The sequence below is a fragment of the Prionailurus bengalensis genome, chromosome A2 (genome assembly GCF_016509475.1).
Source record: "Prionailurus bengalensis isolate Pbe53 chromosome A2, Fcat_Pben_1.1_paternal_pri, whole genome shotgun sequence".
NCBI lineage: Eukaryota > Metazoa > Chordata > Mammalia > Carnivora > Felidae > Prionailurus > Prionailurus bengalensis.
Genome location: NC_057348.1, coordinates 51,621,467 through 51,637,112, shown reverse-complemented (window position 1 = coordinate 51,637,112; position 15,646 = coordinate 51,621,467). Strand labels below are relative to the sequence as shown.

Below are 15,646 nucleotides of genomic sequence, written 5' to 3'. Positions count from 1 at the left end.
CAATTAAAATTCAACAAAGCAGGAAAGAATGTCCAATGGGAAAAACAATATCTCTTCACCAAATAGTATTGGGAAAACTGGACAGCAACATGCAAGTTAATGAACCTGGACCACTTTCTTCCACCATACACAAAAATAAATTCAAAATGGACTAAAGAGGGGTGCCTGGGTGGCTCAGTCAGTTAAGCATTTGACTTTGGCTCACAGTTCATGAGTTTGAGCCCTGCATCAGCCTGTGCTGCTTCAGATTCTGTGTCTCCCTCTCTCTCTGCCCCTCCCCCAACTCATGCTCTGTCTCTTTCACTCAAAAAAAATAAATAAAACATTAAAAAAAATTTTTTTTAATGGACTAAAGACCTAAATGTCAGTCCCAAACCATAAAAACTCTCAAAGAGAGCACAGGCAGTAATTTTTCTGACAGCAGCCATAGCAACTTCTTTCAAGATATGTCTCCTGAGGCAGGGAAATAAAATAAAAAATAAACTATAGGTACGTATCAAAATTAAAAGCTTCTGCATAGCCAAGGAAACTATCAACAAACCTAGAAGGCAACCTAAGGAATGGGAGAAGATATTTACAAATGACATATCTGATAAAGGATTAGTGTCCAAAATATATAAAGAACCTAAAAATCTCAACACAAAAAAAATGGATAATCCAATTTAAAAATGGGCAGAAGACATGAACAGACACTTCTCCAAAGAAAACACACAGATGGCCAATAGACACATGAAATGGTGTTCATCATCACTCATCATCAGGGAAATACAAATCACAAGTGCCAGAATGGCTAAGTCAACAACACAAGAAACAACAGATGTTGGGTGAGGATGTGGAGTAAGGGGAACCCTCTTGCACTGTTGGTGGGAATGCAAATTGGTGCAGCCACTGGTGAAAATAGAATGGAGATACCTCAAAAAGTTAAAAATAGAACTACTCTACAATCCAGCAATTGCACTAGGTGTACCCAAAGAATATAAAAACACTAATTCAAAGGAACACATTCACCCTGATGTTTGTAGCAGCTTTCTCTACAATAGCCAAACTATGGAAACAGCCCAAGCCTCCAATGACTAATGAATGGATAATGTGGTATACACACACACACACACACACACACACACACACACACACACACACTGGAATGTTACTCAGCCATAAAAAAGGATGAAATCTTGTCATCTGCAACAACATGAATGGAGGAGCTCAACAGTATAATGCTAAGTGAAGTAGAGAAAGACAAATACCTTATGATTTCACTCATACATGGAACTTAACAAAACAAACAAGCAAAATGGGGAAAAACAAAAGCCAACAAAGAAACAGACTCTTAACTACAGAGAACTGATGGTTACCAGAGGAGGGGTGGGTGGGGAGATGGGTGAAATAGGGGATGGGGATTAAGGAGGACATTTGTCATGATAAGCACTAGATGTTGTATGGAAGTGTTGAATCACTATACTGTACACCTGAAACTAATATTACTCTATATGTTGACTAACTGGGATTTAAATAAAAATTTAGGGGCGCCTGGGAGGCTCAGTTGGTTAAGTATCCTACTCCTGATTTCGGCTCAGGTCATAATCTCACAGTTCATGAGATCGAGCCCTGCGTGGGGCTCTGCACTGCACAGGACATGGAGCCTGCTTAGAGTTCTCTCTCCCTGTCTCTTGCTCTGCCCCTCCCCTACTCACACATTACCCCCTCCCTCAAAATGTATAACCATTTAAAGTAAATAATTTTTTTTTTTAAATATAAACTCTGGGGCCCCACTTCAGATCAGAATCAGGTATAAAAATACCCAGTGTCCTTATAAGCTCCGCCACGAATCCAGTGCAGCCCAGCACAGGCCTGCACCCGGAAACTGAGATTAGACAGCCTTGAAGTCCTCATCCTGAGATCCCATGGCTCTTAGTGGTCCCTAGACTATGGCTTTGCTACCAGCAACACACGGAGAACGGATTCAACACAGGGTGTAGATGGGAGTTCTCTCTGGGGTTTTGAGGGGCCAGTGTACACTAAGGAAGAAACAGGGAAAGGGAAAGGAAGTTATTCCTGGAGGTGGTAGAGTGAAGGGAAGCAGGCCAGTGCCAGATAGACCCTTGCAGGATTAGAGACCAGGGCATATTTTAAGGCTGAGAGCAGAAGCTGTTGGGGAAGAAGATTGAAAGTAGGAGAAACTAACTCTTGGGGCCCCAGCACCATGACGGCAGGACAACAGGAAGCCTCGGTTGGAAAGACCTGGCTCAGACAGCTGGAGGCATGGAAGAGAGCATGGCTAAGCTTGTGGGAGTTGCAAGAATGATACTCATGATTACCTAGAATGGTGCTGTCCAGTACAGCAGCCACAAGCCACATGCAGCTACTAAGCACTGGAAATAAGGCCAGTGTGAGCAGAGATATACTGGAAAAAGTTTAAGGTGCACTGAATTTTGAAGATTTCGTAAAAAGAAAACCAGTGTCTGGTATCTCATTAAGCATTTTGTAGATTGATTACACATCAAAATGATATTTTATATTAAAGAAAATATATTAAGTTGATTTCACTGGGTTTTACATTTCCTAATGAAATTTAAAATACTTATGAGGCTCTTGAGGCTGGCATGGTATTTCTATTGAACAATGCCAACCTAAAAGTATGGAAACCAAGACAAAAAAGAAATCCCACCAGAAAAAAATTTCTATCTATAACCCCATCACCAAAAAATAAAAACCTCTTTCTACATCCCCAAAATCTGCCTCATTCAGACAAGAGGTTTGGCCAAACTGATGAAAAAAGTGCTACACAAGCCAACTAAATTGTCAGTAGAAATGAAAGTGTAGTAGAAAGTGTATAATTTGTTCTCAGACACCATTTACATACAGCAATTAATTCAGAGATGATGAGTGCTTCCCATCCATTCATTAAGGCAGGCCTGCAAGGCCCCACAATGGGAAAGAAATCACCAGCCAGCAAGCAATCCACAAGAAGCATGTGCAATGAGCACCCGCTAAGTTCTGGGAAAGACACAGGACAGGGAGGGGCCAAACTGGCCTTGAGATGATCCGTACTTGAAAGGAATGAGGAAGAAAATGAGCCTTGGGAAAGTCAGTCCTTTCCCTGAGTCACACTGTCTTCCTCCAGACTCCCCTTGGCTCCAATGTGTATACGTTCCTCACCGCATGCCTGTCTCCGCTTCCATGACTATGAGTGGGCAGCGAGGAAAGTTCTGGGTGTCCCCTGGCTCCTTCCTCAACAGTTCTGACATACATCAGATGTTCCTCCCTCCCCCTACCAGCCTCGACTCTGTGGTATGTGGTTAGGGTCATTCCGGACACACTGGCCATCTCTCTGTCCCCCAAAGATAACAGAGCGAGCAGGGTGTTTGCTGGCCGGTAGCCTTATCTAGGATCAACACTGGCAGCTCCTGCATCCGGATTAGGCAGAGGCTTCATGTCTCAGCAGGTGCCTGGTCACCATAGTTGGGTCTGTGAGGGCTTCTGTTTGGCTTTCCTTTTGGGAAAGGGGCTCTGAAAAAGCTGCAAATCTTCTCCAAGAACTCCGGATTTGTCCACACCCAGGAGCCAAGAGATCTAAGCTCAGGTGGCTGACAAGGGGGAAGGCCTCCTGGAAACATGCTCACATTCTGCTGGGGCTAAAGGAGGGATTCCAGCCCTTATGGCAATCTGGCAATGAGAGGTTTTCCACGAAAAGGTACTTAGTCCCCCACCTTCTACTAAGGGGCTTAGTCCAGACCCTCCCATGCCTCCACTGTCCCTAGAGACTCTACAAGGGTCCAGTGCCCCCTTTAAGTCAGGTGGCCAGTCATTTGATGATCAGCCTTCTATTGCCTTGATAGCCTAACTGCATCCCCTGCCCCAATCCCACCCCTCTCACAGCAAGCAGATTTTTCTGGAATCCCAGGTTTGCTGTGCAATCAGGATGGTCTATCAGGGAAGACACTGACCTAGCAGCCAGGAACCTGGGAAGCCAGCATCTGCCACTGAAGGCTGTGTGGCTTTGAGGGGACTGGGGCCTTTTTGGTGTTCAGGGTTCCTTCCAGTGAAATCAAAGCTCAGCCTCCCAGCTCTTCAAGGTCTTCCCAACTCTTGTATTCTACAATCCTGTCACTCCTCTGTTCAAGAACCTTCCGGGGCCTCCCTCCTGCAGAAAACGCCCAAATTCCTTGAGCTAGCAAGGCCTTCAAGGCCGTGTATAACCTGACCCAGAACCATCTTCTAGGCCTCTCCTGATGACACCCTCCCCCCCGCCCACGGACACCCTCATCCAAGGCAGCCAACTTTCTAATCTTTACCCCAAACGCTCTACATACACCCACGCCTTCTGTTCACCTTTGCTCACACCGGGTGATGCCCTCCCTTCCATTTTCACCTTCTGCCTCTTTCAAGGAGCCCTTCCTGATCTCCCAGCTCTGAGCCCCTGAGCCCCAGCACGAAGAGAGTTCCTGCTCAGAAATGCTACAATTTCTGTGGAGGCAACTCATTTAGCCCTTAGGAGTCACTGCCTGGGCATCCAATTAGATGAAGCTCTCCAGACAGGGAAGGATTCCCCTGTGATGTTAATTAACTCCTCATCCAAGAACGTGTGACCACAGCATACACTTGCAAATCCCACTGGCTGGAACAGAAGGGGCAGTCATGTGCATGACACCTCAGAAGATTTTCACATCCATCACCTCATGACATCCTCAAAGCCACTCTGAGGAGCGGCTCTGACACAAGGTAGATTCCTAGTCATCTGCCCGGGGCCCATCACCCTGGGAGTAGTCACCTGTGCCAGCACTGGGCCATAGCTCTTCTCCCTTCAGGGCCAGTCTGTTCCCTCTCAGAACCTGGCTAGGGGAAGGGAGACAAGGCAAGACGTCAGGAAACACCAAGGCAAACCGACGCATTCTGGAAACGATCCCCACGCCGCCTCCTCTGAAAGGACGGTCAGGAGCCTGTGTCACCGTCCCTCCCAGCAGACTCCTCATTCTATCATGGCACTTCCCTGCTTGGGGAAGCGTGAAACTTTCCGGAGACAGGATCCCCATGAGCTCCAGAGGTTTGTGGAAGCCAAAGCAGCATCAGTCACAGAAAATAACATGTTGGGGCTGGAAAAACTCTTAAAAATCTGGTAACCATCACCTCATTCTAGCCAGGAAGAAGAGGAATTTCAGAAGGGGAATATGCAGAGCAGCAGAGAACAGCAAAGCTGACCTGGACCCCTGAGCCGCCTCCCCCCTCCCACCTGAACCAGAGTTGGGACCACTTGGTGACAGCTGGAGCAGGTGCCAACGCAGCAATCTCTCCGAGCATGTGACCTCCACTGCTGATTTCTACCCAGAGGACACGAGCATATGAGTTCCCAAAGAATGTAAAGCAGCCACAGGAAGTTAGGAAGGGGTTGCTAGCTTAAAACAAACACAGGGCTTCCTACATAAGGACCAGACAGCTACCAGGCACCACTTCCACCAGGAATCCCAGGTAGGTACTCTCTCTCTACTCTTCGTGTGTGGGTTTATGGGTTTAATTTACTGTGACTGCTGGCCATTCACGGGCCCAACTGAACAAAGGGGAGGCTGCACAACGTGGGGCGGCTGGAGCCCCCTAAGCCCCTGTATCCCCTGAGGACCCTGCTGGCCCAGCTTCATGATCCTTCATTAAGAAATTCAGCACAAGCTCCCTGGGGACCAGGACAAACATGGGGAGTCTCACTGCTCAACAGCCTGGGAATAGAGGGCACACATCCTTTAATTCACTTCTACCTGGTGGCAGTGAACAGAGGGAGCACCTCTCTCAGGGGTAGGAAGAGCTTCTCTACTCTGCTGTGACATCCCAGGGCCAAGTCCCCTCACCAGATCTGGGGCACAGGGAGACAGGGGAGGACCCACTGCCTGGAGACCATCTGTCCTCCAGGCCCACCTGACACCATGCCCTCCCTGGGGACCGTGTGCAGCCTGCTGCTCTTCAGCGTGCTGTGGGCAGACTTGGCCATGGCAGGCTCCAGCTTCCTGAGCCCCGAACACCAGAAAGTACAGGTAAGATGTTTCCCCACAAAGCCCCACATTCGAATTGGGGTATCTCATCCCAGCCTTGCCATGTAGCTGCCAGCTGTGTGACCTGGGCAGTGGCTCAAACTCTCTGGGCTTCAGCTATCTCCAAGAGCACAAAGGAGGAATCTGGGTCTGACCATAGGTTCACACCTCACTCTGCTTCCAGAAGTATACGGGGGAGAGGGAGAGGGTTGGGGCCCTAAAAAGAGAATACCTCTTTCCAGCAGAGAAAGGAATCCAAGAAGACACCAGCCAAACTGCAGCCCCGAGCTCTAGAAGGCTTGATCCACCCAGAAGACACAAGTCAAGTGGAAGGGGCAGAGGATGAACTAGAAATCCGGGTTGGTTCCTCTGCAGTTTTATGCTTTTGTGGCAGTGGACGGGAGGAGGGAGGAGGAGGGCAGGCTATGAACAGGGATCCACCTACCGACTACTTAAGAAATGTAAAATAGCACAAAACAGTTTACCCTGAACTGGCTCCAGGTCTTTTCCCATCAGGAGGCAGATGTCTAAGAGAAAGGACTTTGCTACAACAGAACGGGACAGGACCAGAGCCATGAGCAGGACAGCAGGGGTGCTAGCTGACACCAGATGATTTCAAAGGGGAGCCAGCACGCATGTTGCCAAGACAGCCAGCGAGAGTCGGCTGGTCATGGACTGAAGGCATTTCCCCACAGAAAACTCGTGGCCTCTGGGCCTCTTCAGCCTTTCTTGGGGCTGGAGCGTATGCAGATGGCACCCTGGACAGGCCAGCTACCACAGCCCATCTCTGGTGGCCCCTCACCAACCCCCATCTGTAGACAACAACAGGATTGGTGGGGCTTATCGTGGCTCCGACAAATCCTGCCTGAGGTGAGGAGCAAGCTTCGAAATAAAGAGAACATGAGGACAGAGAGGGAGTAAAGGGATTTTGTAGGGGTTCTCCATGCAACTTTCCTGAAAGGCTGGCTGTGGTTAAGGCGATGGTTCTGACAAGCATTCAGATGACAGACGCCTCCATGCAGTGGAACCAGAATTCCCCTGGGGGAGTCCTTAATTATCGCACTGCTTGTGTCTATTGACCGGGATCTCATCTGCAAACTGTCTTTCCCTTATCGCACACTATTTAATCTCTACAACAACCTGTGAGGTAAGTAGGGCTGACATTATTGCCCTTGTGGTAGAGACGAGGAAAAGAAGTTCAGACAGGTGAGCACACGTGCCTGACACGCCACAGCCAGTGTGTGGCAGAGGCGGGACCTGCAGTCACGGCTGACTCCAGCTCCCAAGCCCCCCTTCCCCTCACTAGTCTGGCAAACAGAGCATGCACAGTGGCCCAAGAACGCCCTTCCCCGGTCTCTTCTGGCCCAAGAAGCTGGAGTGTGTCCTGCCTTGGCCTCCCTCCCTCCCGCCAGCTTCTTCTAGCAAAAAAGGATGAGCTCCCAACCCCTGCTCTCAGACCCTCAGCAGAACCAAGGAGTGCTCTCAGGTGCCTCCTCCACACATGTGAGAGCCCCATTCGATTCCTACAAATCCTCAAACTGGGGAATTTCCTGGTGAGACCGGCAGCCCCTGTGGCTGACACTCACCCCAGTCGGGCTAATGCTCAGTTTGCCCAGACAGGGAAGAGGTTTCAGTGGCTTGATGACTCAAGGCAGAGATGGGATGACCAGAAGTTTCCAGTTCCCACAAAGGCTGGCCTTGGAAGAGGTGGACTGTGCTGCCTCAACTAGAACCTGAAATCTGGAGCTGACAGAGGTGGGGAGGCCTGCATCCCTGGCTGCAGGGCTCTGGACCTACTGCCTGAGCCCCTCCTGCACTGGGGCTCCACCTGTCCCATCCCGGGCCCCCACCGTCCCCCAGACACGTTCCTCCCGGAATCGACTTTCAGAGCCGTAAGACTTTTGAGACCAAGTCCTGTCCTTTCCCCCAGCGCCCCCCATCCCTGACAGAACTCATGAGGCACTGAGGCCAAATGGGCCTTTTCAAGTCACCAGAGGCAAACCTCCCCATCAGCAGTTGCCATGTGGCCGCCCAGTTCCGGGTGCCCTGCCAGCCAGCAGGCCCCCAGACCCATGCTCATGTGGTTCCCAAGAAGTCTGTTCAGATCACCTGTCAGCCCCAGGATGGAAGAGAAAGAAATAATTGCCCATGGGAGAGAACAGACGGGCCAAAGTTTCCTAAAATATCAATCATGTCCTTCCCCATTCTCTCCACCTTCACAGTGGAGACGAGGAAGGTCAGTTTTTTCAACAAGCAGCTATTTGTTTTTCTCACAACCTCTTGGAGCACGTCTGCTCATGTGTGAAATGAGAATGACGGCGGTACCTGCTGGCAGAGAGGCCCGGAGGACTGCACCCGGCGCGGAGGCAAGGCCTTGGGCCAGCCTGGCGGAGACAAGGGGGCTCCACGCTGGGCGTCACTGCAGCCCTGGACCGGACAAGGCTCCAGGGCAGGCGGCAGAAGGACCAATGACCAAAGGCTCCCTCCCACCACCAGGATCCCCTCAGTGACTTGCTCAGACATCTCGGTGACCAGCATGCAGGTTGCCAGGTACCAAGGCAGCTACTAGAGGAACAGAGATAACGATACAGTCTGCTCTTAAGTAGGGGAATCCATGATGTGGCTGCAAACAGAGCTCTTCCCCATTTACCCAAAGCTGAGCTTCAATAAATCATTTGCTAGAGTGCTGACAGAGCTGGGAAAATAGGGTGCTCCCCTGGAGAAGGGAAGAGACAGAGGCACAGAAAGAAGGGGGCACTTGGCTCAGAGCATCTTTCCAGGCAAAGGTGAGCTTCTTGTCTAACTTCCCATGGAACAAGGAAAGACCTGTGCCCAGGAGAGGAAGAATGGCTGGGAGAGAAGGTGGGGGCAGATGAGGGGCAGAGACCACCACCCGGGCTACTGCTAGGACACTGGCAAGACCCACTGTCCTCCCGGTCTCCCTACTGGAGTCTGAAATTCTACCATTGGCAACCTCAAACTTAGGTCTTCCAAAATTACAAGGGGGAGTGGGAGCAATCTCGGGAACCCCATAGCTTTTATGAGCAACCTCACTAGAGGTAAGCAAAGAGTACAAGGTAAGTCTCCTGAAGATGGCAGGGGCGGGAAGAACAGGCCTAAGAAGGCGAGTAATCTGGCTGAGCAGCCTCTCACTGGCACCTGCTGGGCCCGCACACCCTCCTCCCTCCCTGTCCCTGTGATGAGACCCGGAGAGCCCAGGAAATCCTTTGGGAGGCCTGTGTGTTTGGGGCAGAGGTGGGAGGGTGTGACCTCTGACACTTCCTGGGTCTTCCCCACCCCTCCTCCTAGTTCAACGCCCCTTTTGATGTTGGAATCAAGCTGTCAGGGGCTCAGTACCACCAGCATGGCCAGGCGCTGGGGAAGTTTCTTCAGGACGTCCTTTGGGAAGAGGCCGATGGTAAGTCATTGCCCCAGTCAGGTCACTTCAGTCTCCATGGAGTCCCAAATGGAGCTCAGCCTATGGGTGACACAAGAGAAGTTTTCTTCCCCTACCACTGCCTCGCAAAGTTTTCTTCCCCTACCACTGCCTTCTAATTCTTCCTTCCCAAATGTCTGCAGGAGAGCAGACTGGGCTGGGATTTCCAAGTGGCTCAGAAGAAAGGTGAACACAGTCTTTGTATTTCAAGAGCACGCTCGCTATGTTCCAAGAACTAGCACACTAACTTTGGGGCCCAGGGAACCCCAATATCCTAACCATAAAATGCAGCTAACACTCACTGTGAGTGCATAAAATTATACCTTTATTATATAACTTCACCTCGTGAACAAAAGGAATTAGTGCTATCATCAGAATAGGCTCTTCTGCACCCAGTGAAGCAAAGATTTCTTGCTTTTGTTCTGAATCCCTTCTTGGCTTATAAAAACAAACCATTCATTTGTTCCTGGTCACGGGGGCCAACACCTGCCTTTGGAAGCACATTACAACCTGCAAAGCACTTCCCTAACTAACACGGTGTCACCCTGTACCCCCACCAACCACATGAGGTAGGCAGGGAGCATGGCACTTACCTGGGGGGTGCAGAGAAGGAAACCGAGGCTCGGCTTTTAGGTGACAAGATCAACTCACACAGTCCACACACCAAGGCCAATGCCTCCTCCCCGCATTACAACACACTACCTCCGACATCGCCATTGTGGAAGAAAAGCCATCTATGATGGCACTGGCAGGACAGTGGACACTGAATTTTGACCTCTTCCTTTTCAGAGGTCCTGGCAGATGAGTGATCATCCACTAGAACGACCCACTTGCTTTCCTCCCAACCTGACATCGCCCACCTGGCTTTTAAACTGTTTCTGCAACAACACCCAGTTCTGAGTGGTACTAGCTTAAGAAGTGAATAAACATTCATGCTGTATGCCGAACGTTCAAAATGGAAATTTATTTCACCAGAGGAAAACTTCACATTTCATTGAAAAAAAAAAAAAATTTTTTTTAATCTATGGTCAGTACGAAGAGCAAGGAGGGATAGGTAGTAAGGCAGATATGCATACTTAGGAAACCAAGAGAGGGAGGGGAGGAGAAAGGGAGGGAACAGAAGACAGACTGTTTTTTTTAAAATACCACAGCTTCCTGAGCACAGTGAAGTTATAATGAGAGCTATTTAGCAATCAGCAAGGATGGGGGACCAGGAAACTTCAGGTGACATTATCAGAGCCAACATCCACTGAAGTGACATCCAAGATCAGAACAGGATCCTGGGAATGTGAAGGCATGAGTATGAAGTTATACATAACTGGGGTGCTTACCACGGCTACTAGCCACTGCTAGACAGAGCTGAAATAACCATTTCTCCTTCCTCCCTGTCCTCTCCCGAAAAGACACGGCAAAGCAGATGCCACCTCACATAGGCCAGGCTGGGCACTGCCTCGGGGTACTTCACTGATACCAGGCAGGTGTTCCTAAACACTTTCAACTCCAGCTCACAGCTGAATTGAGACTTGATCCTTAAGTTCCACAACTTAGTTCCACCAAAGATACCAGCCTTCTCGGCAGTAAATGTCAGTTATCAGTGATTTACACTTCCATGTAAAACATGTGAACTGTCTTTGAAGAGCTGGTGATGACAGATGATGGGTGAATCACTAAGGAGAGAAAAAGGTAAAGAACGAGGAGGCTCCAAATATAAGCACTGCCAATACCTATTAGAAACATGTAGGCCGACCCTCTGCACAGAATTGGAGTAACATGCAGAGCCCAGAAAAGCCTTTATCAGGGTGCTGGAGGAGCCACGTATCTTCTCGAGTAAAACTATCATCGCCTGGCACTGAAGGCACAGCCCCACTGGCACTAACCACTGATCACACTTGGCAGGCACACTGAAATCCAACTGCCACCCTCAGCAACGAACACCACGTGCACCCTGGAACATCACCATCATCTGAGAACCTCTTAGAAATGCAGAATCTTGACCCAACTGTACCAGGATCTGTATTTTAACAAGATCCTTGGGCTAATAAACAGCTTATTTAAAGGGGCTGAGAGACAACTGGATCCTATTCAATTCAGGCAGGACAGCACACAGTAGAACCAGATCACCCCCCCCCCCCCCCGGCACAAACTGGTGTCGATTCTCATATAAAATTTCATATAAAACTTCTGAAAATTCACACCTGGCCAGGTGATATCCTCAACAGAACTGAGAAATCATGCTCACTTACCTCCTCCCATTTCTCTAGCCCCAGGCTTGCCGTCATGTCCATCCCTTATGCCTACCACACACACATACTTGCATCTCCCAGAGGTCTAGACTCTGACTATATGACTACATGGGCACTTTGCACACCAAATCCTTGCTTCTGAAAGCATCTACCTCTAAACCTCAGTAGTAAGATTGAAAAGCATTATTCACCATATAAAGAATTTAAGGTACTGGTGAACACAGTGGGAGAAGAGAGGGAAGAGGGAGAAAGGCAGTAGAAATGCAGGGAAATGACCTTCCTCAGCCTCCAGATGGCCACCCCCTAGGCACTGATGTAAAGACTAGCACACTATCCTGGAGATTAGCCACATCCTTAAGCTCTATAACTTAGTAGGGGTGCAACTCTGAACATCACTAACCAGGCCCACGGCCCTTTTTTTTTTCTTCCTAGAAGTGAGTCACTTACATATAACACCCAGTGTCCTCCTTAATGCCCATCACCCCTTTAGCTCTTCCCTCCCCCCAACACCCCACCAACAACCCTCAGTTTGTTCTCTGTACTTGGCAGTCTCTTACAGTTTGTTTCCCTGTTTTTATATTATTTTTGCTTCCCTTCCCTTATGTTCATGTTTTGTATCTTAAATTCCACATGAGCAAAATCATGGGATGTTTGTCTTTTTCTGACTTAATTTTGCTTAGCATAATACACTCTAGTTCTATCCATGTTGTTGGGAATAGCAAGATTTCATTCTTTTTCATCACTGAGTAATATTCCATTAAACATATATACCACATCTTTATCCATTCATTCGTCAATGGACATTTGGGTTCTTTCCATACTTTGGCTATTGTCAATAGTGCTGCTATAAACATTGGGGTGCACGTATCCCTTCGAATCAGCATTTTGGTATCCTTTGGATAAATAGTGCAATTGCTGGGTTGTAGGATAGTTCTGTTTTTAATTTTTTGAGGAACCTCCATACTTTTTCCAGAGTGGCTGCACCAGTTTGCATTCCCACCAGCAGTGTAAAAGGGTTCCCCTTTCTCCACATCCTCACCAACATCCGTTATTGCTTGAGTTGTTCATGTTAGCCATTCTGACAGCTGTAAGGTGGTATCTCATTGTGCTTTTGATTTGTATTTCCCTGATGAGTGATGTTGAGCATCTTTTCATGTGTCTGTTAGCCATCTGGATGTCTTCTTTGGAAAAGTGTCTATTCATGTCTTCTGCCTACTTTGTCACTGGATTATTTGGTTTTTTGGGGGTGTTGAGTTTGGTAAGGTCTTTATAGATTTTGGATACTAATCCTTTATCTAATACGTCATTTGTAAGTATCTTCTCCCCTTCCGTCGGTTGCCTTTTAGTTTTGCTGACTGTTTTCTTCACTGTCAGCCCTCTTCTCAATAGCCAGAGGAGGATCCAAGGCTCACACATGGTCAAAGTGGTCTAGGAAGGCAGCTGGCAACCCAAGAAGCATGCATGGATTGAGCTCAAGGCAGCATGGGTGTCAGGCCATGAGGGGAATACAGTCACCTGATGCTTCCAAAACAAAGACAAGGGCTTACTCCTCTTGCAAAGGACTCACAAGCACTCTCCCACTTACCTAGGTGATTTGTGGAAGAAACACATGCTGGGGGGTACGGGAGTGGACATTACAGAGGACACTTGTTGGATGAGCACTGGGTGTTATACTGAAGTGATGAATTACGGGAATCTACTCCTGAAGCCAAGACCACACTGTATGTTAGCTAACTTGAGAATAAAAAAATAAATTGAGTGAATGACAAAAAGAAAAGAAAAAGAAAAGAAATAGATGCTGAGCACCCACTGTGGAACAAGTACTCTCACTCCTGGGCCAGGTAGCATGATGTGATGCAAAGCTAGGACCTTCAGCCTGACCCAAATTTGAATCCCAGAGGTATGATCCAGACCAAGACAATGAATTTCTCAGGCTCATCACACATAAAACACCTATTTCCCTGGGTCACTATCAAGACTGAACATAGTATCCCCCACACAGACACCAGGCACACAGCAGGCATTCATTTATTCGAACCATCACCATTTACTGCATGCCTGCTGTTTACCAGGCATTATTCTATAAACTTATATGTACTCAACGTAGTCGCAGTTAACTTGCACAAGCCCACTTAAGAGAGAGAAAACAGAAGTTCAGAGAAGTTAGTAACTTTCCAAAGTCAACCTGCAAATCTGTTGCTGACTCCTATCCAGAGCTATGGTACCTGGGTTTATCTTTAGTCCCTGCTTCCCTTGCCTGACTGCCTATGATCCAAGGGGCTTCTTTTGTTTTTCATTTTCCTTCATAATACATCGCAGTGGGGTGAGGACAATTTCAAGTCAACAACTGACAAATAAAATTTAGCAGAGGAAACACTTGAGAAAATGTAGCATTTCCAAAATAGTCCTAGGTCAGCCTTTTAAAAAAAAATTTTAGGGGTGCCTGGGTGGCACAGTCGGTTAAGCGTCCGACTTCAGCCAGGTCATGATCTCGCGGTCCGTGAGTTCGAGCCCCGCGTCAGGCTCTGGGCTGATGGCTCAGAGCCTGGAGCCTGTTTCCGATTCTGTGTCTCCCTCTCTCTCTGCCCCTCCCCCGTTCATGCTCTGTCTCTCTCTGTCCCAAAAATAAATAAACGTTGAAAAAAAAAAAATTAAAAAAAAAAAATTTTAATGTTTATTTTGAGAGAGCGAGCGCGCACAAACAGGGGAGGGGCTAGAGAGAAGGAGACACAGATTCCCAGTGAGGCTCCGCACCATCACTGCAGAGACCGATGCTGGGCTCAAACTCACAAACTGTGAGATTATGACTAGGTCAGCTTTCTTAAACCCATGCCTCCATGCATCATTTAATGATGCCACTAGCTTAAGTTTCTCTGAAAGAGCATGTATTTATCCCTGGGGGAAGTGACATATTTGCTGGGGGGAAAAAAATCCTCCTTATAAAAAACTTTGGTTTTGGAGCATAAAAAAAAAACTTTTTATAATATACCTGCTACCTTAGTACAGTAACATGTATTTAACTTACTATACACTTATAGGTGTGTGCTCAGACATTCATCTGACAGCATGCAAACGTAAGAATGAAGACCCACACTTAGTTACCTTCTTTAATCTGGATACGCCCCCAACCATCACTGACGAATGAGTGCTCACTGTGATCCAGGGGCTGGCCGGCCACAGACCAACACTTCGGCCATCTCTGTTTGATGCAGTCTGTTCCATCACTATGTAGCTCAGTGGCCATTTGCCCTTATTTTATAAAACTGATGCAAACGTGAACGTGCTGACGGTAAACAATTAGTAATTGGTCCCAAACTTAATACAGAGGAAAAGATGGAAGCACCACAAGAGCCGAGAGCAGCAGATTTCTAGCCACAAATAGGACTACCCCTGAGCAGATGCCATCAACCGTGTGCTCTCCTGGGAAGGAACAGAGGAGACAAAGTGATGGAATTATATGCTGAAGATGCATCATCGATGACCGTGTCTCGAACGAGGCATCAGCACAGGCGTCAAATCAGCACAGGCATCTGTAGCATTCTTGGAACACAGCCTTCCTTTTTACAGGCTTACTTCTGGCTTGTGCACTTGTGTTCAGTAATACCTTGGCACAAAATTAGAGGACCGACTGAAAGTAGTGACACAGAATTTCCTCCCAAGTTTGCCCAGAGGCATCAGAGGAGGCCATAGTCCAAAGACTCGCCTCACTACAACAGATCTGTCAACACTACCCTTGTGTACTCCGTTTCTCCTACTGCAGTGCTCCGGGGGGAGAAAGGAAAAGCAAAGATCTGTGTACTGCTAAGCAGCAGTACATCGGAATTCCCAGGCAGTAAAATGGGTTAATGTTCGAGGGCAGCAGAACTCTGAAGAAGGAAGGTACCAGGTATTCTTATTACCAGTTTCATTTTGCAGAGACATAACATGTATACCTGGGAATTTCTCCCCAA

The 15,646-nt window shown here is 48.1% G+C and overlaps 1 protein-coding gene across 2 annotated transcripts; it reads left to right on the top strand.

Moving 5' to 3' along the window:
* The first annotated feature begins 4,971 nt into the window (after window positions 1-4,971).
* GHRL (ghrelin and obestatin prepropeptide) lies at window positions 4,972-10,404 on the top strand. Of its 2 annotated transcripts, XM_043588109.1 has the most exons (4): window positions 4,972-6,020; window positions 6,260-6,376; window positions 9,327-9,435; window positions 10,243-10,404. In XM_043588109.1, the coding sequence occupies exons 1-4, from the start codon at window positions 5,913-5,915 to the stop codon at window positions 10,260-10,262; spliced, it is 354 nt and encodes a 117-aa protein (XP_043444044.1). In that variant the 5' UTR covers window positions 4,972-5,912; the 3' UTR covers window positions 10,263-10,404. The 2 variants fall into 2 exon arrangements, with proteins under 2 accessions (XP_043444044.1, XP_043444043.1); XM_043588108.1 differs by lacking the exon at window positions 10,243-10,404 and having other exon boundaries at window positions 4,972-5,466; window positions 5,899-6,020; window positions 6,260-9,446.
* Window positions 10,405-15,646: the final 5,242 nt, after the last annotated feature.